This window comes from Pelobates fuscus, chromosome 5 (genome assembly GCF_036172605.1).
Source record: "Pelobates fuscus isolate aPelFus1 chromosome 5, aPelFus1.pri, whole genome shotgun sequence".
Lineage (NCBI taxonomy): Eukaryota > Metazoa > Chordata > Amphibia > Anura > Pelobatidae > Pelobates > Pelobates fuscus.
Genome location: NC_086321.1, coordinates 284,738,151 through 284,761,378, shown reverse-complemented (window position 1 = coordinate 284,761,378; position 23,228 = coordinate 284,738,151). Strand labels below are relative to the sequence as shown.

The 23,228-nt window shown below is 42.6% G+C and overlaps 1 protein-coding gene across 1 annotated transcript; it reads left to right on the top strand.

The window, feature by feature from the left end:
• The first annotated feature begins 474 nt into the window (after window positions 1-474).
• Window positions 475-1,434, top strand: LOC134612204 (olfactory receptor 5AP2-like). The gene has a single exon (XM_063456557.1). The coding sequence runs from the start codon at window positions 475-477 to the stop codon at window positions 1,432-1,434; it is 960 nt and encodes a 319-aa protein (XP_063312627.1).
• The last annotated feature ends 21,794 nt before the right edge of the window (window positions 1,435-23,228 follow it).

Sequence of the window (23,228 nt, the reverse complement as noted above, 5' to 3'; positions counted from 1 at the left end):
ATACTACAGGCACTATAACCACTTAAAATCACTGAAGTGGTCATTGTGCTTTGAGTAACACTTTCAGCTGAACTGGAAGTGCCATCTATGCTTGCTGTCCAGCTACTCAGACCTTAAATTTGGAATTCACTTGTATTAACTTTGAATTCTCACTTTAGTAAATAGTCCAGTAAATATTTTTTCAGATTCTGCTTACCTGTACTTTTTAAACAGGATCATGAATGGCGACACATACAAAACACATAGAAACTGTGATAGAGTTCTTAAAACTATGATAATTGTTTTTTTTAAACTTCTGTAGAATGGTTTTGCTACCTAATAATTAGCATTAAAACTTTTTAATTCATATATAAATATGAATCCATTTATTTGATTATCTCTGCCCAAGCACTAACAGGTTATTTGTCTGGAATAACGAAACAATCTTATGGAGGATCATAACATCTACAAACTTCACATAGGCTTCTTCAAAATATGGAGCATGAGAATAGAACTGCTTTAAAGGAATTTATCCTGGCTGGGTTAACAGACAATCCTCAACTGAACACTGCATTATTTTTTTTATTTTTGGTTGTTTATTCTTTGACCTTATCTGAAAACGCAGTGCTTATAGCAGTCATCAGCAGCAATACGCAACTCTATTCTCCAATGTACATTTTCTTGCGTCAGTTATCAATCATTGACATATGTTATTCATCCTCCGTTACAATCAGAATGTTGGTTGACTTTGTATCGGAGAAACGGTCCATCTCATTGATTGGATGCAGTCTGCAGATGCTCTCCTATGCTGGATTTGGTGGCACTGAATGTCTGCTTCTGGCTACCATGTCATATGACAGATATGTGGCAATATGTCATCCACTAACATACTTGCAAATTATAAACAGGCAAACAATTACAGCGATGGTTCTGGTCTCATATCTTGGTGGCTTTATCGATGGCTTTGTCCAGACTGGATTCTCTTTCTTCCACCTAAAATTCTGTGGACCTCAACAATACATTCGCAGTTTCTTCTGTGATGTGATAGCATTGATCGAGATTTCTTGCGGTAATACTAGCTTGAATGAAGTGATCCTTTTCTCCTTAGTTGGTTTTATTGAACTTATGTCTTTAGTTGTTATCTTGCTCTCCTACTTGTACATCATTGTTGCTGTTCTTAAGATCCATTCCTCTGAGGGACGTAAGAAAGCATTCTCTACCTGTGCATCTCATCTGGTGGTGGTGTTGTTATTTTATGGAACTATAATTTTTATGTACCTGAGGCCTTCTTCTGCTTATAGTCCAGAACAAGACAAAGTGGTGGCTCTGTTTTACACAGTGATCATTCCTTTCCTTAACCCTTTAATATATAGCTTAAGGAATCGGGAAGTCATTCAATCGACAAGAAAACTAATTCATTTGTGGCATGTAAACACAAAATTGCAATGTCAGTGATATTTTATTAATTCCCACTTTGGTCCACTTAAATCCTAAATCTCTGTCCATGAAAACATCAACACACATTTCTCCAAAACTCATTATCGCTATTTGTAATACACTAAACTCTGTTTACAGTGCCATATATATTTATATTCTACGTTAAACTCGCACTCTGCATCTATTAATATACTCAGGGTTATTTACTAACATTAAAATTTAGTGAATTTCAAATTTAAGGCCAGAGTATCTTAACCAAAAGCATTGATGGCTTAGAGATATTTTCCACTTTGGCTAATTTGACCCATAGATTTGAAATTCTCTTTAAATTCATTTTACTAAATAAACCATAAGTCTTTTGTATTTCAGGGCTCTTATATTTTTTAATACTTTATTTTCTAGAAAGCTAAGGTAACAAATGTCACAAACTTAATATCCCATATTACTATAACAATTGTTTAATAAATGATAGAAGGGAGCATAATAAATGATAGAAGGGAAGGTTGCTTCAAACGTGATTTTATGGCAGAGAAATTGAAGAGAGAAATCTGTTGCTGCAGATAGAGGGTTGGTGGGCATCAGTGGCAGAACTATTACTGGTGCTGCTGGTGAGGCTGCACCAGGGCCTGCACACTAGGGGGCGATTGGTATTGGTGAGTAGGTGTTTTTAAAAGTATGATTGAACCCCTCTAATACTGGCAGCAGAGGGAGGAAGTGAGTGCAGGTAATTTTCTCCCTGATAGACACAGAGTGCCGCATGGAGAGGAGAAGAGAGGACGAGGAGGCGGCACATCTAGCAGGGGGGAAAGAACAAGGGGGGTGGGGGGGAGAGAGCCACCATACTCCTATCAGCTTCATCCAGCAGCATGACCCTTAGCAAGCCACTTTCATGCATATAAAAGGTATGTTAACAGGGGATGGCTGCAAATATAAAAAATTACGTATGTGTATCTTTTTTTTTTAATTCTTTATTTTTGTAGTGCATAGTTTAGTTAACAAGCTCACAGTGACATTTTTAAACAAAAATATACATTGATGTTGAGAGCAAGATTGTTGTAAAATGTCAACAGTTCAGCACTTTTTGTTTTTTAAGGTAACATGGAAAAACAATGATGAAAACTGTACAGTGCCTATGAATGATAATAAAACAAGGTTTGTTATAGCGATTACCTCATAGGCACTTATATTGAGTGCCACTATTAATAACAAGCTTAGTCAAATATAGGCTAGTATGCAACAGTAGTGTGTAGTGTAACATGTTATACTATATATGCGCATAGCCAGGCTAGTTGCGCTTTAGGTTATAGGTGTAAAGCTGTGCATTCAGGGCCGTCTTTAACGCGGGGCAAAAGGGGCAGCTGCCCCGGGCCCATTTATTCCTGGGGGGCCCAAAGCATCTGCCCCTTGAGCCCCGCGGGCCCTTTAATTTTTCACCGGACCCCTTCCCAGACAAACCGCGGCCAGACTCCTATCATTATATTTCCCGTGAGCCCTTTAATCATGAGGGCCGCGGCCGGGCCCCTAACAATGTGTTTCCCCGCGGCCGGGCCCCTCTCCCTTGCGGATCATGGCTGGGATCGCATTGCCGGCTGTGAGGAGTGAGTACAGGTCACTTCCTCCCGGCCAGCTAATAGAGAGCCCGGTGGGAAGGAGGAGGAAGAGGAGGAGGTGGCAGACACGAGGTATTCTAAAGAAGGCTGACACCCATCACCTTAGGTCAGCCAGCTCCCCCTGGAACCCAGTGCACTGCAGCAAAAGTAAGAAAACATAAATTACTATTTATATATGTACATGTGTATGTGAGATTGTGCATATCTGTGTGTGTATGTGTACCTGTGTGTTTGTGTACCCATGTGCCAGAGTGTATGTGTGTTTGTGTGTCAGAGTGTATGTGTATCTGTCTGTTATGGTGTATGTGTGTTTGTGTGTCTGTGTGTCACAGTGTATGTGTACCTATGTGTCTGTGTTTGTATGTATTTGTGTGTCAGAATGTATGTGTACCTGTGTGTCAGAGTGTATTTGTATGTAATTGTGTGTCAGAGTACATGTGTACCTGTGTGTCTGTATCTGTGTGTCTGTGTTTGTGTACCCGTGTGTCTGTTTGTGTACCCGTGTGTCTGTGTTTGTGTACCCGTGTGTCTGTGTTTGTGTACCCGTGTATCTGTGTGTGTGTGTGTGTGTATCTGTGTGTGTGTGTGTGTGTGTATCTGTGTGTGTGTGTGTATCTGTGTGTGTGTGTGTGTGTGTGTGTATCTGTGTGTGTGTGTGTGTGTGTGTGTATCTGTGTGTGTATCTGTGTGTGTGTGTGTATCTGTGTGTGTATCTGTGTGTATCTGTGTGTGTGTGTGTGTGTGTATCTGTGTGTGTGTGTATCTGTATCTGTGTGTGTGTGTATCTGTATCTGTGTGTGTGTGTGTATATCTGTGTGTCTGTATCTGTGTATCTCTGTCGGTGTATGTGTATCTGTGTGTCAGAGTGTCTGTGTACGTGTGTCATAGTGTATGTTTACCTGTGTGTCAGAGTATATGTGTACCTGTGTTTGTATGTACCTATGTGTCCATGTTTGTATGTACTTGTGTGTCAGTGTGTATATGTATGTCTTTGTATCTGTGTATGTATGTGTACATGTGTGTTTATATACCTGTATGTATGTGTACCTGTGTGTCAGTATATTTGCTTTTGCATCTGTATTTATGTGTCAGTGTTTTTTTGCTCCTGTGTATTTGTGTGTTTCTGAGTGTGTGTGCATACCTGTGCATGTGGCAGTGCATACATCCCAGTATTTTAATGCCAACACTGCACACAAATACACCCCTGCATGTTCAACACTGCACACATACACTCATGTCACCCTCCACAAAATGCCACCCCTTTCACTCAACAAAACTCACATTAAAGGGACACTATAGTCACCCAGACCACTTCAGCTCAATGTCCACTTCAGCTCAGGTTGTAACCCTTCTGATGCAAACATAGCAGTTTCAGAGAAACTGCTATGTTTACATTTGGGGTTAATCCAGCCTCTAGTGGTGTCTTCCGGACAGCCACTAGCGGCGCATCTGCAACACTGGAGGCATATTATGCCTCCATTACGCAGAGCGTCCCTAGGAAAGAATTGAGAAATGCTTTCCTATGGACACTTTGAATGCGCGCGCGCGGCACTTGCCGCGCATGCGCATTTGGCTCCGCTGATGTCGGACATGGGAGCTGACGTCGGCGGGGGAGGAGAGGTCACCAGCGCAGAGGGAGCCCAGCGCTGGATTAAGGTAAGTAACTGAAGGGGTTTTAACCCCTTCAGCGCCACGGGAAGGGGACCCTGAGTGTGGGGGCACCCTCCGGGCACTATAGTGTCAGGAAAACCGCTTTGTTTTCCTGACACTATAGTGATCCTTTAACTCCCCCAATGCTGTCACACTCACCTTCTCTCGCACTGTCACAAATACCCTTCCATGCTTTCACACTCATCCTCCATCACTCTGTCAGACTCACCCCCTTTCACCCTGGCACACTCACCCAATCACATTAACCCCTCCAACTCTGTCACACTCATCCCCCCAATCATGCTGTACACACCCTGTCACATGAATCAATCCCTAATCGTGTCACACTTCCTCCTCTAATCATGCCACATTCACCCCAGCCCTGTAACACTCACCCATCAACCATACCACACCACCGCGTCAATTTAATGCCCCCAAGCCTGTCACACTCACTGCCCAACTTTGTCTCATTCACACCACCCTAGCACAGTAACCCCTTTAAGATAGCGGGGTCCAGGGGGCCCAAGCAAATGCTTGCCCCGGGTCCAATCAATATTAAAGACAGCCCTGTGTGCATTAGTGAGGTTAGCAACTTTTATGCTTAAGGCACCAGCTGCACGTGTTTAAGTGTAGAGATAAACCAACAGTTTCACCGCCAGTTTTAATCCTGGTTGTAGTACCGCGTTAAATAGGACTAGCCAGTGAAGTAATACAGATGCGGGTGCGGTAAACACACACACAAGGTGTCATTGCCAGAAAAGAGAAAGCTTCGCAAGGGGTGAGAGCAACGGCATATCATTTGTTGTCACATTACGTTGAGCCAGGGTGTAGAAGGCAGTTCTTGCGATATAAGGGAAGGTGAGAAAGTCCAGCTAGTGCAAAAAAGTGCCTAAAAAACATAGGTTAGGCAGCTGCAGTATACGTGTGTATGTATAACCCCGTTAGGTTGGCCTGTGTGGGTCATGTTTGGAAGTCCCAGTATTGGCAACTGTAGTCCGTGGTTAGTCCCGTAATGGCGGCACAGCTTTAGGCAGCGGGCTTAAGTTCAGCCTATTCCCAAGGCTGGGAAGTGTGAGTCCCGTGTGTTGAGGGCAAAGGTGGCTATAGCACTTGGATGGTTCTGTTGGGCGTCCTTCCAGCCCCAGGCCGGTTGATAGGCCAGCACCTTCGTGCCACGGACATGGGGGCTCCTAAGGTCCCAGTCCTCCCCTCTGGGGGGTAGGCAGGAGGTTGTGGAGGATGGTGGCCGCACGTGGCGGGTGGACCTCCGCCTTTGTGGACGGTGCCGTGGGGTTCTGCCCCTGGTGGCCCTCGGCCTAGGTGATCTCTTAGTGTGAGGAAGTGCGTGTGATTTGGAGACATGAATGATCAAAGGGGGCCCACTCACCATCCAGTCCTCAGCCTCACGGTCGGCCTCTTGATGTGGGGGCTTTACTGCTTCTTGTCGTGTCTCCAGCTTGGCCCAGAAGCGGGTGAAGAGTTCTTCCAGCCTCCTTTGGGTGGTCTGTGCCGAGTTTAGAGGTTCCGGCTCGGAGTGCTGGGAGTTTGCTCCTTGCATGGTAAGATGGGCCGCCATTTTGTTTGATTCTGCTGTGGCGGTATCTTAGTCAGTTAGAGTCGCTTGGTGCCAGGTTCAGGCTAGGAAGGACCGGGATAACCCCCGCCGGTCCAGTGGGGGGGGGGGGACAGGGCTGTGTTGCAAGCTTGGGAGGGCACTAGGTCGCACAGAGCGTGGGGGAACAGGGCTGTGTTGCAAGCTTGGGAGGGCACTAGGTCGCACAGAGCGGGGGATCGGCCGCCTCACCCGTCCGGCGATGCTGCTAGGCCGCACTCCCGACACTCTCGACGGACGCTCCGTGCACCCGCGGGCGGCAGACCCGGGGCACCTCGGCTGGCTCCTGAGGTAGGTATGTGTTATATCAGGCGTTTATATGGGTCCTGGCTGGCTGGTGTGCAATTAATCAGGCTTTGTGGGTAGATTGAGCTCGGAGCTCAAACGAGGCACGTCCAGCCGCCATGAAGTCCAGGCCCCGCCCCCACGTATGTGTATCTTTGTGTGTGGCAGAGAGTATATATGTGTGAATCTGTGTTTCAGTATGTGTATCTGTGTGTATTTGATTGTTTCTGTCTGTGTGTGTGTCAGTATGTGTCTCTATGTGTGCTTATTTGTGTATGTATGTCAGTGTCTCTATGAGTGTGTGTATGCGTCAGTGTGAATGTGTGTGTGTTTGTCAGTGTGTTAATATATGTAAATAAAACACATAAACATACAGCACATTTAAAAGCCAGCACTACATACAAACACACCTCTACATTTAAACACAAGCATTACAAACACACACCTCGGTTAAAATGCAAAAATTATATACGAAAAAACACCAATTCAAACACCAACACTACACACAAAAGTACACCTGCATTTAAAAGCTTACACTACATAAAAACACACTCCTGCATTCAATCGCAATTATTTTACAAAGTACACCACTGCATTCACTTGGCACTTGCATACAAATACACCCCTGAATGCAAACATACATACTGCATAAGAAAGCATGATTACATTCAAACGCACAAACACTGCTCACAAATACAATACTGCAAGGATGGACACATGGTAGATCCCCAGCTGGCACTCTTGCACTAAGAGGGACACAACAAAATTCGTGCACCATGGTCCTCGCTACATTAGATCAGCCATTGGTGGGCACTGTACTAAACAGACTATGGGCCATGTAAAAGACAATGCCAGGTTACTGTGGTTGAGCCTGGCCCTACAACCATACGACTTTTACATTCATTCATACATTCATGCAAAATGGGAATGCCGACGGGCTATCACGACAGACAGAACTGGAAACGTAATCTGTGAGTACTCCCCCAGACATCCCCAAGCTGTTCCATTGGGATCAGACTGTGTATGCCAGCTTGTGGTTAAGGAGGAGCTGTGTGGCAGAACTACTACTCATTCGTATAAAGCGCTGCGGAATCTGTTGGCGCTATATAAATGGCAATAATAATAATAATATTTGTGGAGCAGGATAGAGGACCTAAGTACACTTTTATTCCCTTTGTTCGCAAATCATGTTTGGGCTACAGTAGAAGATTGTGCTTGTAACATTCTAAATATGATAAACATCAGGCTTGAGTATTGATCTGTGGGTGGGTATTGGTGTCTCCTTTTGGATATGATATTGGAACACAAGACTTGTCCATATCAAGGGACTCCTTATCTAGGAGGGAATCCTTTGATATGGACAAGTGAGAGAGTTAGTTTATACTGAAGCCACTTGTGTGTGACTTCTCACACCATGAAGTGTGGCTTAGTTGGGATCCCAGCTTCAAAGAGGAATTTGGATTGTAAGCTCTGACCTCCCATGCAATCAAATTAGCCCCTTTTGAAAATGTATTTTTGGAGTGTTTTAGAATACTGTATATTTTTCTGTAGAGGATCCTGTGAGGAAAAGCCCTGTATTATTGTATGGGAGACCCCATGTAGGGGTCTGTGCATAAAAGCCATGTGTGTTCCAATAAGCATCAGTTGACTCCCAGAACTATGTTTCATCTGATTAGTGGAGGATGGATGTCTGCATGCTTTAGTGGTTCCAGAGTGGCTGAAGGAAGGAATTATTGGAGGTAACCAGTTGGGTTACCCGTGGACCGCAACAATTGGTGGCAAGCGGTGGGATGGCTTCCTAGCCTTGGGGGAAACATCCAGAACACCCCTGGGACTCCTGCACATCTTCTGGAGAGGAACTAACTGTCATCAGAGCTGAACAAACATGGTGCCCAGCTACACTGAGGCAGAGTTTGACAAGATGCTGAAGGAGCTGCTGGCTTGCTATGGACCCAACCCCGCTGAGAAATACGTACAGCACACAAGGAAAATAGTGTCCGAGTACCTGCAGTGCACAGCCGAACAGGCATGCGAGTGGGCACGGTGGGGGAAACCCCCGCCCCAGCAGCAGTGTGCAGTCCAGGGAGAGAAGCATGTCGTCCTCCCTCCCCAGCAGGAGTGTGCAGTCCAGCGAGAGAAGTGTATCGTCTGTCCTCCCCAGCTGCAGTGTGCAATCCAGGGATATAAGTGTATTATCCTTCCTCCCCAGTGGCAGGGCGAGTTATTGGGAGTGGAGACAGTCGGTCCCATTCCCCAGCAGCAGTGTGGGATCCAGGGAGAAGAGACAGTCAGTCTCTCTCCCCAGCGACAGAGTATGGTCCAGAGATAGAAGCGTATCATCCTTACTCCCCATGGGCAGCTCAAGTTATTGGGAGTGGAGACAACTGGTTTCACTCCCCAGTGGCAGTATGGGGTCCAGGGAGAAGAGACAGTCAGTCTCTCTCCCCAGCAGCAGAATATGGTCCAGGGAAAAAAGCATATCGGCCTTCCTCACCAGCAGCAGAGCAATATTATTGGGAGTGGAGACAGTCGGTCGCACTCCCCAGCGGCAGCAGGAGTACCGGGGAGTGGAGACAACTGGTCTCACTCCCCAACGGCAGTGTGTAGTCCAGGGATATAAGTGTATTATCCTTCCTCCCCAGTGGCAGGGTTAGTTATTGGTAGTGGAGACAGTCGGTCCCACTCCCCAGCAGCAGTGTGGGGTCCAGGGAGAAGAGAGTCGGTCTCACTCGCCAGTGGAAGCAGGAGGCACAGGGAGTGGAGCCAACTGGTCTCACTCCCCAGCGGCAGTGCACCCTGCAAGAAGAGGAGACAAACGGTCCCGAACGTCTGAATTGTAGAAATTCGTCCGAATTTAAATTCGGACTGAAACAAATTGCAAATGTCTAATGCCAGTTTACTGCAGTGGAGCCTGGCCCTACAACCATACAACCTTTCCATTCATTATAGACCCGGGAAGCAAAATGGGAATGCCGATGGGTTATCACAACAGACAGAACTGGAGAAGTGATCTGTGAGTACTCCCCCAGACATCCCCAAGCCGATCTGTTTGGATCAGACTGTGTATGTCGACTTGTGTGGCAGAACTAATACTCATTCATCTATTTGTGATAGAGAACCTAATTACACTTTTATTCCCTTTGTTCGCAAATCATGTTTGGGCTTCAGTAGAAGATTGTGCTTGTCCCATTCTAAACATGATAAAAATGAGGCTTGAGTATTGATCTGTGGGTGGGTATTTCTGTCTCCTTTTGGATATGATATTGGAACACAGGGCTTGTCTATATCAAAGGACTCCGTATCTAGGAGGGAATCCTTTGATATGGACAAGTGAGAGAGTTAGTTTAAAGAGTTTTAAAAAGTTTTAATTCCAAAGAGTAATTTGGATTGTAAGTTCTGACCTCCCATGTAATCAAATTAGCCCCTTTTGAAAATGAGTGTTTTAGAATATTGTATATTTTTCTGTAGAGGATCCTGGGAGGAAAAGCCCTGTATTATTGTATTAATGTATTGGAGACCCCATGTAGGGGTCTATGCATAAAAGCCATGTCCGTTCCAATAAACCTCAGTTGACTCCCAGAACTATGTTTCATCTGGTTACTGGAGGAATGGATGTCTGTATGCTTTAATGGTTCCAGAGAGGCTGAAGGAATTAGCGGTGGTAACCAGTCGGGTTACCCGTGGTCCACTACACAGACAATGTTAAAATACCCACCTACAATGATGATAGAATTGAATAGGGAAACATTGGGTGCTTTAAATGTTCACCAGAGCGGATGTTCAGAATAATACTTGGCATATATCTCTTTGAGTATCAGGCAATTTAGAATATTAGACTTACTTGTGGCTAATTCTTTTGTATTTTGTCAAATATGTTTTATTGAAATATGTTTTCATATATTTTAACAAACAATAAATTATAATAACAATAATAAATAATAATAGGAAAGGGAAGCTGGGATAAGGGGTATCCATTCATACACTGAACAAAATTTTAAACGCAACACTTTTTGTTTTTGCCCCCATTTTTCATGAGCTGAACTCAAAGATCCAAGACTTTTTCCATGTACACAAAAGGCTATTTCTCTCAAATATTGTTCACAAATCTGTCTTAATCTGTGTTAGTGAGCACTTCTCCTTTGCGGAGATAATCCATCCACCTCACAGGTGTGGCATATCAAGATGCTGATTAGACATGATTATTGCAAAGGTGTGCCTTAGGCTGGCCCCAATAAAAGCCCACTCTGAAATGTGCACATAGAAAAAGTCTTGGATCTTTCAGTTCAGCTCATGAAAAATGGGGGCAAAAACAAAAGTGTTGTGTTTATAATTTTGTTCAGTGTGTATATATATATATATATATATATATATATATATATATATATTTATATATGAGATATATTTGTTTATTAAATCATGGATTAAAAATGTAATTAGTGTCTATTAACCCCTTAACGACGAGTGACGGACGAGGTCCGTCACTTAGGGGAAACCCTTAACGTAAAATTAACCCCAGATCGCCGCAATCGTGGCGATCGCGGGGTTAATGGTGCTCCCATCTGCCTCTGTATTAGAGGCAGACCGGGAGCACCGGATCGGGCTGTCCCAGCACATGTGCCCACTCTGACAGCATGTCAGAGTGAGCACATGTGCTGTGTATACTCACCTTCCGCCTCCCTGCACTTCCGGGTTCACTGTAAAGTGCAGGGAGACGGATCAGTGCTGATCTGCTTCCCTGTGTAAAAAAAATAAATAAAGTTTATTTAAAATCCCACCCCCCTTTACCATTTTAATAAAAAAATTAACCCCTTCACTGCCAATTGATCACTGACTACAGTGATCAATTGGCAGGGATTGCATTTTACTATGATCTGAATATTTTTTTAACCCCTGAGGGTTAATTCTTTTTTTTTTTTTTTTTTACCCCTCAGGGGTTACATTTATTTTATTAATTAATTTAAGTATTTTAAAATGATATATTTAGCTAGCTGGGGAGGGTGGAAGTTAGTGGGGAATTGGGGGATTTGGTGTTAGGCTAACTAGGGGTTAACGTTAAAAAAAAGTTTTAAAATAAGCTTTAAAAAGTTAAAAATTAAGTTAAAAAAGTTTTAATAACGTTTAAGTAAAAAAAAACAAAAAAAAAAAACACCCCCCTTTACCCAGTCCAAATAAAAATTAACCCCTTCCCTGCCAGTCGATCATTGCCTACAGTGATCAAAACACAGATTACAGTATTATACTGTGATCTAATTTTTGTTATCCCCTGACGATTAACTTTTATTTATTTTTTAATCCTCAGGGGTTCAATTTATTTAATTAACCAATTTAAATATTGTATAATTAAATATTTTTTTCTAGCAGGGGTGGGTGGGAGTTATAGGAAAATGGGGAATTTACGGTTAGTGCTGCTTACTGCTAGTTAGGCGTTAACGGTAAAAAAAAAGCTTAGAAAAATGTTAAATCTGTAAAGTTTTAAGAAAGTTTAGGAAAGTTTTAAAAAAATTAATAAGCAAAACAAAAGTTTAAAAAATAGTTTTAAAAAGTTAAAAAATACATTTAAAAACGCTCATTACCACTACACCTGGTACAAGCTAGCGGAAAAATGATCCCACGCTAAGGTTCAAAATATGCCTTTTGAAATACCCTGGGATGTCTTCTTTAAGAAATGGTATGGCTTTATGGGGTATTTGGATCATATAGCCTGGTAAAATACTCTAAAATGGGACATGGGCACAGCGTAAAAATTTAAAGTTTGAAAAAATACTGGAATGGCTGTGTCCCAAATGTGCCCCTCCGATGTCCACATATACCTGGCAAAGGTACATACGGGGGTATTTTTGTACTCAGCCGACATAGCTGAGCAACATATGAAGTATTATAGAGTGGTGGTACACATAAGGTTTGCAAAATATACTGTGCAAACTCACTTTGTGTGTCAAAAAGGCAGAAAACACTTGGTACGAGCTAGTGGAAAAATTATCCCACGCTAAGGTTCAAAATATGCCTTTTGAAATACCCTGGGGTAGGCCTTTGTAGGGTAGTTTGAATTTAAAACCTGCGAAGATGCTTGGAAATTGCACATAGGCCCAGCGTCAAAATTCAAAGTTCTGTAAAAACTGAAATGGCTTGGTCTCCTATATGGCACTGTAGCTTCAAAAAATAGTGCCAAAGACATTCATTGGGGATGTCTTTTTACTCAGAAGACTTAGCTGAGCATAATTTGGGGGTTTTGAACTTAGTGGCACATATGAAATATACAAAATGCCCAGCAAAAATGCAATCCATATGTAAAAAAAAAATGCCCCAAATTATTTTTTACCACATACTTTGGCATATATTGGTGAAAAAATGGGGGCATGCTCAGGCACAATATGCACCTTATGATATACCCTGGAGTGTCTACTTTTACAAATGGTAGGCCTTTGTGGGGTTTTTTGAACAGTCAAACTGTTATAATACCCCAAATGGAAGCATTGGCTCATTAAATCCGTTTCTCAAAATTCGAGGCTCTAAACAACAATAAGGGGGGGACGACGACCTACTGTCCCCCCCGGCCCCCACCCCTGAGCGGCGGGTGGGGGCCCTAAATGAAAATCCCCCCTCCCCCATCAAAGGTGACTAGGGGTCCCCAAGCCCCTAGTCACATACCCAAATAAAAAGCCCCTACCTACCCCCCTCACCCTAAAAAATAGTGAGGGGGGAATAAAATTACTACCCTGTAAAGTAAAATTCAACGTCTTCTTTTTTCTAAAATCTTCATTTTTCAGCCCCAAAAAGGGCAAACAAAAAAGCCATCATACCCGTCGAACTTAAAAACTAAATAAAAAACCTGAGCGCAAAAAAAAATTAATCCATCTTCACCCATGGAGGGCTCCGCGCAGACTAGGGTATGAACATATACCCTTTTGTTACAATTGTTACTTGAAAAGCATGAGGAATGCCGTTGGGGTACCGCATGCTCATTTGTTATACCTCCATGCACTACAAAAATAAAGAATGTAAAAAAATAAAAAAATAAAAATAAATAAATAATAAAAAAAAAAATTTATGCAGCTTCCAAATGAATCTAAAATGGATAATGTCCAGGAGGTGGGAGGGTCTGCTAGGGAGGGTGTGCTGCTGATTGGCTGGAATGTGTCTGCTGACTATGAGGTACAGGGTCAAAGTTTACTCAATGATGACGAATAGGGGGCGGATCGAATGGAATGGAAGCATAGGCTCATTAAATCAGTTTCTCAAAATTCGACTGTGAATACTGAAAAGGACAGGTCTCCTATATGGCACTGTAGCTTCACAAAATAAATCTTTGTACAGGAATAGCACACACCAACTTTACAAAATAAACAAAATAAAAAATAAAATTGAACCCCTGAGGATTAAAAAATAAAAATGAGAAGTTCATTGTTATAAGTTTGTGTGCCAAAACCCCCCAAAAACACAACTTTACTCCAATATTTAGCAGAGATTGGCGGTGAAATGGCTACGTAGAAAGTGTCAAAACAACCTTAGGTAAATAGCCTGTGGTGTCTACTTTATATAAATATATACTTTTGTGTGGCAATTTTGTTTTCTTTTATGGCTATTAAGCTTACAAGACAAACATACCAAATTCTAAAATCGCTCCACATTAAAAAGTTTATTTTACTCCTTGTGATTTGTGACCTGTAACTACCAAAAAAGACTTAAAATCCCAGACACATTATATATTCTGTAAATCAGAACAACTAAATTAATTTATTTTTAATTACTTTCCTTAACCTGCACTAATTGTGCACACATTATTATTGCAAAAACTGTAAAAAAAAAACACAATTTTTCTCTTTTTTTTGCATTTTTCTGTATTTTTTTATAATAAATAAGCATTTATGTATATATATTGTGATCCTTGTTAGTAGATAGCACGGTCCTCTAGGGCAAAATATGCACAGTCCTTTTGTTTTCTTATAATCCCGGCAACTTTATTTGTAAATTTACACATCAGGCAGCAGCAAACGAAACATAAATGCAATGATGTAACACAAATCCCTACAACAAAAAGCCTAGCTCGTCTGAGCACTAACTCACATCAGATTCCCTATCTATCAGGGGTTAAACTATAACAAAATTTGTGGGTTTCACCAACCTAGTGTATTTGTCTGCTCTCAGCACTCCAGTGCTCCAAGCCAGCCTTGACTGCTTCTTCTCAGCACTCCTAGTGCTCCAAGCCAGCACTCCCAGTGCCTCAAGCCAGCACTCCTAGTGCTCCAAGCCAGCACTCCTAGTGCTCCAAGCCAGCACTCCTAGTGCTCCAAGCCAGCACTCCTAGTGCTCCAAGCCAGCACTCCCAGTGCCTGGTCTCCTTGATTCTCTTACTGGAGAGAACACCCTCTCTCCTACCTGCTTCCTGAGAGGAAGCCAGCAATCCCCCTGTACCTGCCTAGCAGGGAGTGGTTTATTCCCACTGCTACAGCTGATCATCTGCAGCTGAATAGTGGGTTGGAGACTGTCCAAAAACCCTGGCCTGGATCTTTGTCTCCCAAGAAAACCACTAAACTGTGGAGTGGAGCATTGGCCCACCCTTCTCCAAATACTCCACCCCAGGGGCCCATAACTAAACAAAGCTTTGTGTTGTGCAACACAAAAACTACACATACTTCCCCTGGGGTTAAAAGGCCTCTCTGCCTTCACTTTATCACAATATATATATATATATATATATATATATATATATATAGTGATGTACCGAACTGTTCGCCGGCGAATAGTTCCCGGCGAACATAGCATGTTCGCGTCCGCCACCGCGGGCGAACACATGCGGTGTTCGGTCCGCCCCCTATTCGTCATCATTGAGTAAACTTTGACCCTGTACCTCACAGTCAGCAGACACATTACAGCCAATCAGCAGCACACCCTCCCTAGCAGACCCTCCCACCTACTGGACAGCATCCATTTTAGATTAATTCGGAAGCTGCAACCATTTTTTATTTTTTTTTCAATTTATTATTTATTTATTTTTGTGCATATAAATGTTACAAGTAGATACTATCCCCAGACACTCTGTGTTACTGCAGATACTCCCTCCAGACACCCTGTGTTACTGCAGATACTCCCCCCAGACACTCTGTGTTACTGCAGATACTCCCTCCAGACACTGACACAGAGCAGAATAGGGACTGTTCCCCCTACATAGGGTCACTTGGCAGATATGGATTGACACCTATCCTAAGGATCCCTGATAAACACTGACACGGAGCCCTCCATGGGTGAAGATGGATTAATTTTTTTTGAGCTCGGGTTTTTTATTTTATTTTTAAGTTCGACGGGTATGATGGCTTTTTATTTGGCCTTTTTTGGGGCTAAAAAAATGAAGATTTTAGAAGAAGAAGACGTTGAATAGTAAGTTGAATTTTACTTTACAGGGTAGTAATTTTATTCCCCCTTCACTATTTTTTATGGTGAGGGGGGTAGGTTGGGGCTTTTTTATTTGGTTGTGTGACTAGGGGCTTGGGGACACACACTGCATACACACTATACACACACTGCACACACTATACACACACTACACACAATATACACACACTATACACACAATATACACACACACTGTACACACTATACACACACTGTACACACTATGCACACACACACTACACACACTGCATACACACACTGCATACACACTGCACACACTGCACACACTATACACACTATACACACACTACACACACACACTGTACACACACTATACACACACACTACATACACACTGCACACATTATACACACACTACACACACTATACACACAATATACACACACACTGTACACACTATGCACACACTGCACACACTGCATACACTATGCACACACTATACACACACACTATACACACACTGCATACACACACTATACACACTCTATACACACACTGCACACACTATACACACTCACTATACACACAATATACACACACTGTACACACTATACACACTCACTATACACACAATATACACACACTTTACACACTATACACACACTGCATAAACATACATTTTAAAAAAAATTGCAGCTGTTTTTTACATTTCAAAGTTGGGGAGGGGGGGTGCCAAATAAAGGATCCGCCCCGGGTGCCAAATGCTCCAGGTACGCCCCTGTATAGAGGGGAGCCATGTTACTCTGTATATAGAGAGGAGCCATGTTTACACTGTATATAGAGGGGAGCCATGTTACTCTGTATATAGAGGGGAGCCATGTTACTCTGTATATAGAGAGGAGCCATGTTTACACTGTATATAGAGGGGAGCCATGTTACTCTGTATATAGAGGGGAGCCATGTTACTCTGTATATAGAGAGGAGCCATGTTTACACTGTATATAGAGGGGAGCCATGTTACTCTGTATATAGAGGGGAGCCATGTTACACTGTATATAGAGGGAGCCATGTTACTCTGTATATAGAGGGAGCCATGTTTACACTGTATATAGAGGGGAGCCATGTTTACACAGTATACAGAGGGAGCCATGTTACTCTGTATATAGAGGGAGCCATGTTTACTCTGTATATAGAGGACTGTTTGCGGTGCGTTAAACGGGGAGTTTGGTCTGTCACTGTGAAGCGGGCGTAACCCTTACACTACCTGATCGATACAACATCATACCTGATGTTTTAAAGCACGTTATTCCAAACAATTTAGGAATGTTAGGTGATTTCTGCCCTTTATGGATTAAAACCAGACTCTGCATCAACTATGTAATTTTCCATGGGAGTTTTGCCATGGATCCCCCTCCGGCATGCCACAGTCCAGGTGTTAGTCCCCTTGAAACAACTTTTCCATCACTATTGTGGCCAGAAAGAGTCCCTGTGTGTTTTAAAATTCGCCTGTCCATTGAAGTCTATGGCGGTTCGCACGGTTCGCCCGTTCGCGAACATTTGCGGAAGTTCGCGTTCGCCGTTCGCGAACCGAAAATTTCGGGTTCGCGACAACACTATATATATATATATATATGTTACATCAAATTAAAGCCCTTTCTGTCCTTTAAGAAACGCTATATAATATGCGTCGGTGCAATAAATTAGTCAAATGCAAATTGCAGTTGAACGCAAACAGCAAAAAATGCAAAAAATGCCGTTGTCATTAAGTGAAAGACAAGCTTCCGAAGCTCTGTCCTTAAGGGGTTAAGATTAACTTTACATTAACATAACAGGTAAATAATAGTACATTTATAGAATAAACTATACATTATTTTCATATTTTCTTTTATTAAGTCCAATAGTATTCTAATTTGTCTAATAAAGGAGACAATTGTCTGAGGACCATTTCGTATGTTTTATTTTCTACCGTTAAATCGCAAAACTTCTTTAATAGATGGTGTAAAGGAGCTCCCTGTACCCCGGCTGGGTACCTCCGCCAAGGACCGCTTCCAAGCTGAAACAGGAGACAAACTGCAGCACTTCTTACCACAGTCGCCGTGGCTTGACTGGGGCCCTGGAACCGCTCCTTCCTGGAACCGAATGGGCAATTAGCTCTAGTCCTTACAAGGACTTTCCCTGTTGAATCCCCTGCAAGCTGGAACAGCAGACACAGGAGTAAATCTTGTTCCTCTCCATTAACAGGACGACACACAATTTTGGAGTGTAAGCTGGAACATAATTTTAATGGAGGCACACTGGCCTTTTATGCAAGTTTCCCAACAAGGGTGACACCCAGGTGGACCTTGTTGGGCACAGGGACACAAAGTGAATAAACCAATAAAAACAGTCATACAGTGAGACACTCCCACACACAAGCAATAGAATCCCTCCTCTGTGTTTGGGAGATAATTGAATCAGGAACTGTACTAATCTAACCCAATTATCTCCAAGCACAGAAAAACATACAATTTTATGAAACCCCAAAAATTACCTTAAAACCACATAAAAGTTACATCCCCCGATAGCCCCAATCTGGGTGAACAACATATCCAAAAATCACCCAGATCGGTTCAGGAATTTCCTGGAAGTCATAGTTTTGACTGACGGTGCACATGGTCCTATGCCCAAAACAGTTCCAGGGAAATCAGTGCTAACAGTCGGTCAAGTTTGTTACAGATGGTAAAGCAGGTGATTTCCAATGTTGGGGTAAAGAACATATGGAGGGAATCAAAATGTGTCCTATGATTATTTAATCATCTTTATGAATTGAGTGTGGACATTTTTTAAATAAACCTTTTTAAAGGATCACAATAGGGTCAGGAATACATACATGTATTCCTGACCCTATAGTGTTTAACCCACCATTTAGGTGGCTTGCCCCCTTTAGCCCCCTATAAAAGTTTAAAACTCACCTTATTTCCAGCGCCGCAGGGGTCTGCCAGCGCCTGCTCCGCCCCCTTTGTGACATCATCAAAATGGTCGATTTCAAGCCAATCCAATGCTTTCCCACAGGAACTGCCAGCAATGGTTCGTGACTACTAGGTGTTCTGTCACAGGTATCATATTCTACAGCGAGCTATAATAATGGCTGAAGGACTCTGCAACATAAAGGGTATAATTTAAGTTTATTATTGACTATGAGCTTTTTAATTCTGTGTATTTTGCCTTGACCTTATTAATGAGGATTTGATTTACTCAATTGCTGTTTGACCCTATGGGTCTTAGGTAGAGAATCAGTGATCGTGTCTTAGAGGTAAAAGGTAATGAGGACTCAGGTCATTCGGGGCACTTAGCTATTATATTCAGCTTAATAACCCGGGAGCGCTAAATGCCCCAAATCTCTAAAATATATATTTTGTTAAAGGGACACTCCAGGCAGCTAAACAAGTTAAGCGTATGTTAAAGTTACCGTATATACTTGCTTATAAGCCTAATTTTATCACAAAAAACTGGAAAAACTTATTGACTCGAGTATGAGCCTAGGGTGGGAAATGCAGCTACTACTAGTAAATTCCAAAAATAAAATTACATTAATTGAGCCATCAGTAGGTTAAAGGTTTTTGAATATAGATTATCTGCTTAAATACCGTCAATCACGATACCTGTGCTGACAATCCAGGCTGAACTGATGCCTGGAGGTGTCCAAGTGTTACTGGACCGGCTGGGAGCTGTGGCTGATCTCTCTGGCTGGACCCTGCAGGCTGGATTGAGCGCTCGGCTTCTCCCCCCGAGAATGGTCATCACCACTGCAGTCCCGAATACCTACCACCAATTTGAGGGCTCCAATGTCCTGAGGTGGTTCTGGGTATTTAGTGCCTCAAAATGGTAGCGGCCAGTGCACATCCACATTCCTCACTGAAGGAAGCAGTGAGAGAAACCTTCCTTGCATCTTGGGACACCGGCTGCTCTCGGTTCTGGCAGAACGTAGACGAAAGAGCACATCAAGCAGCAACGAACAGGAAACACTCGTCTCCATGGGAGACATAATGACCAGTCCCTCACTATCTGGGCCGGACACTCAAGGGGCGCCTCAGGCGGGACTTTGTCCACACACCTTGAGATCACACTCAGGCAAAACTCTTCCAGACCCTCACTCGAGTATAGGCCGAGGGGGGCTTTTTCAGCATAAAGAATGTGCTGAAAAAGTCAGCTTATACACAAGTATATATGGTGATAAGCTCAAAATACCTCTGGTTAGTTTCTCTTCTGTCCATTCTGTGTAGTTTTTATGCAGTGCTGTAAAATGTTTTGCTGTTTACAGCAGTGTAACCCAGCCTTCTTAGCCACTCCCTCTCTCACATTTCAACATGTTCCTGATTACCAGTATCTGAAAGAAACATACCTTTTGCAGCTAATGAAAATAGAGGCATGTATTCTCTAGTGTAAGGAATGCTCACAGCATTGACTGCACCACAGACAAGGCTAAAACCAATATGTGCTGCTCTCCCTCCCTGTATTGCAAGTTATAAATTCTCCTCAAGCCCCTATTAGCCAACCTCGATACCCACTGTTAAGCTCTTCCCTGTCAGCCAACCCCCCTACCCAATGTTAACGCACTTCCTGCAAGTTCCTGTCAGCCAACTTCACTACCCACTGTTAACACCTTTCCTGCCAGTCCCTGTCAGCCAACCTCATTACCCACTGTCAACTTTCTTTTTTATCTTATACAGTATCAGTTATGCAATGAGTGTCACCTCCCAATAGTAAGATACCATTTGAGACTCTCTCTGTTTGCTCAAAGACTCCAGAAATTTAACAAGGAAGTTATTTGGAGTGCAAACGTTGACCATTGTATAGACTATATTGTTCAATTTACAAATAAGAATATTATATCTTACATTTTGTAATATTATGGAATTTCTATTTCATATAACACAAATGCAGAATAGAAATAAAGATGTGCTGTCTCTTTAAGTACAATTAAATTGAAAAACAAAACTTACTTTGTTAAAGTCTTGTAGGAGACTTTTCAGAGTAACTTGAAGTAGAAACAACACAAACTGAATAGTTGAAGTTCCTTCTTAATTAATTCCTTCTCCAAAAGAAGCACAATTTATAGTGAAGAAATAAATGAGGCAGGCAGAACAATGCAAAAAAGGAATGGTTGATTTGTAGAGGACAAAATTGGCTGGCTGATTGTTAGAAAGCAGCAATAGCTAGTTAATCAGAGGAGAGCTGTATATTGCAGGCAAGTTTAAGGTTAAAGTTTTAGCAGGAAAACTTGTAGTGTAGATATATTGAATTAACGTATCTTTGTAGGAGTAGGCAAAAGAGTAGTCAGAGTGCGTTCCGTTATCTGGGGTCAGAGAAGTCAGCAAAGTCGCTTTTCCAAAAGGTAAGGTTCGGTACACGTGCAGGTATTGCAGGGATCTCAGATGGCAACTTTGTAATACTTAGTTACAAATTAACTAAACGATTTAAAAGCTGCTGCGGCTTCCCTATATTGCGGCTGCATCTGACGTCAGACACATGGGTAGAGCATGACCGGTGTGGGCGGAGCATAAAGCGTCTCCGTTCGAATCGCTGATCAGTAAGTATAACACATTGGAATCCGATTCATGAAAACTATACTAAAATGTACATATTTGGATCCTATTACAGCTACTCCTTTTTCCCCTCATCTATTAGGCCACCAGTGTATATCACCTGGAATTCCTTAAAGGGACACTCCAGGCACCCAGACCACTTCTGCCCATTGGAATGCTTTGGGTGCCAACTCCCACTATCCTTAACCCTGCAACTGTAAATATTGCAGTTTTCATAAACTGCAATATTTACATTGCAGGTTTAACTCCTCCTCTAGTGGCTGTCTACTAGACAGCCACTAGAGGGCACTTCCATGATTATAGCACACACGCTATGTGAGGACCTCCAGCGTCGCTGAAATCCCCATAGGAAAGCATTTTTCATTGCTTTCCTATGGTGAGGTCTAACGCGCGTGCCGCACATGCGCAATACCCCCCGCGGGATGACGTCAGCGGGGTAGGAGTGTGGGCGAACCCTGAACCAGCGCCGAGGTACATCGGCGCTGGATACAGGTAAGTCACTGAAGGGGTTTTAACCCTTTCAGCAACCTGGGATGGAGGGTGGGAGGGAGGGAGAGGGGACCTGCAGTGCCAGGAAAACAGTTTGTTTTCCTGGCACTGGAGAGTCCCTTTAAATCTCCAAAGTGACTCTCCTTCATTATCCAAGTGATTCTCTTGGACAAAACATACAGGTATTTTCTCCCTGAATAACATCGTATCAATATGATTTCTTCAGTGCGGAATTTGATCTTCATGGAATCCCAATATTTTCCCAGTAGCACCCAGAGTTCTCCATATTCAGTGCTCCAACAACTTAGAACACATCCAATAACAACAAGTTTCATACTCTTGTAGTGCACAGAAAGTTGCATCCCTAAACTCTGAGAAAACAAAACTGAGTACATCTAACGGGGAGGTGTTGTCAGTAAGAAAGTTGACAAATTAATTCACAAAGACCCCTGATGGTGACATCGCCGCTCAGGGTCCGGTGGGTCAGGTAAAGCTGAGATTTACTTACGTAATCCTGTTCCTCACGTGCACGCCCATCTTGTTCCAGCTGGTCCTCTTGGCACTGACAGGTGTTGGGATTGACACTGTAACTGGACTGCACAAATTAGGAAATAATAGTCAAGCTTACACTAGAGTTGAGCCAGAAAAAAATGTTTCCAAATCAATACTTATTTACTAAAATAAACTGTCAGAAATTATAGTATTTTTTTTTTTATTAAAGTTTTAGGCCAGGCATAGGCAACATTCGGCACTCCAGATGTTTTGGACTACACCTCCCATGATGCTTTACCAACATCACGGGTGTAAGAGCATTATGGGGGATGTAGTCCACAACATCTGGAGTGCCAATGGTTGCCTATCCTTGTTTTAGGTCATGATAGCCATAACTATTCTCCAAAGCCAGCTATGTTTTTAGTTTGACTAGCTTGATCTTAAATTTGAACTTCACTATGTATTTTAGTAAATAATCATGTAAGTTTCTACATTTTTCAGTTTGGTTTACAAATCACTGCTTAACCAATAAATCTACTTTTGGAGTCATAAAAAATAAAAAGCAATGATAAATAGTACATAATATACTTCACAAATGAAAATATTTCACAGAGAAACACTTCTCTGTATCATGCTAAAAATCTAATAGTAAATGTGTTTAGACATGTGCAGACATGGGCTGGGCAATTGACGTATTTATTCCCTGCAGTCAAACTCACAAAAAGTACACTGCAAAAG

Coding starts and splice junctions, on each gene's coding strand:
- LOC134612204 (XM_063456557.1), top strand. CDS start 475: ATGGAGCATGAGAATAGAACTGCTTTAAAGGAATTTATCCTGGCTGGG.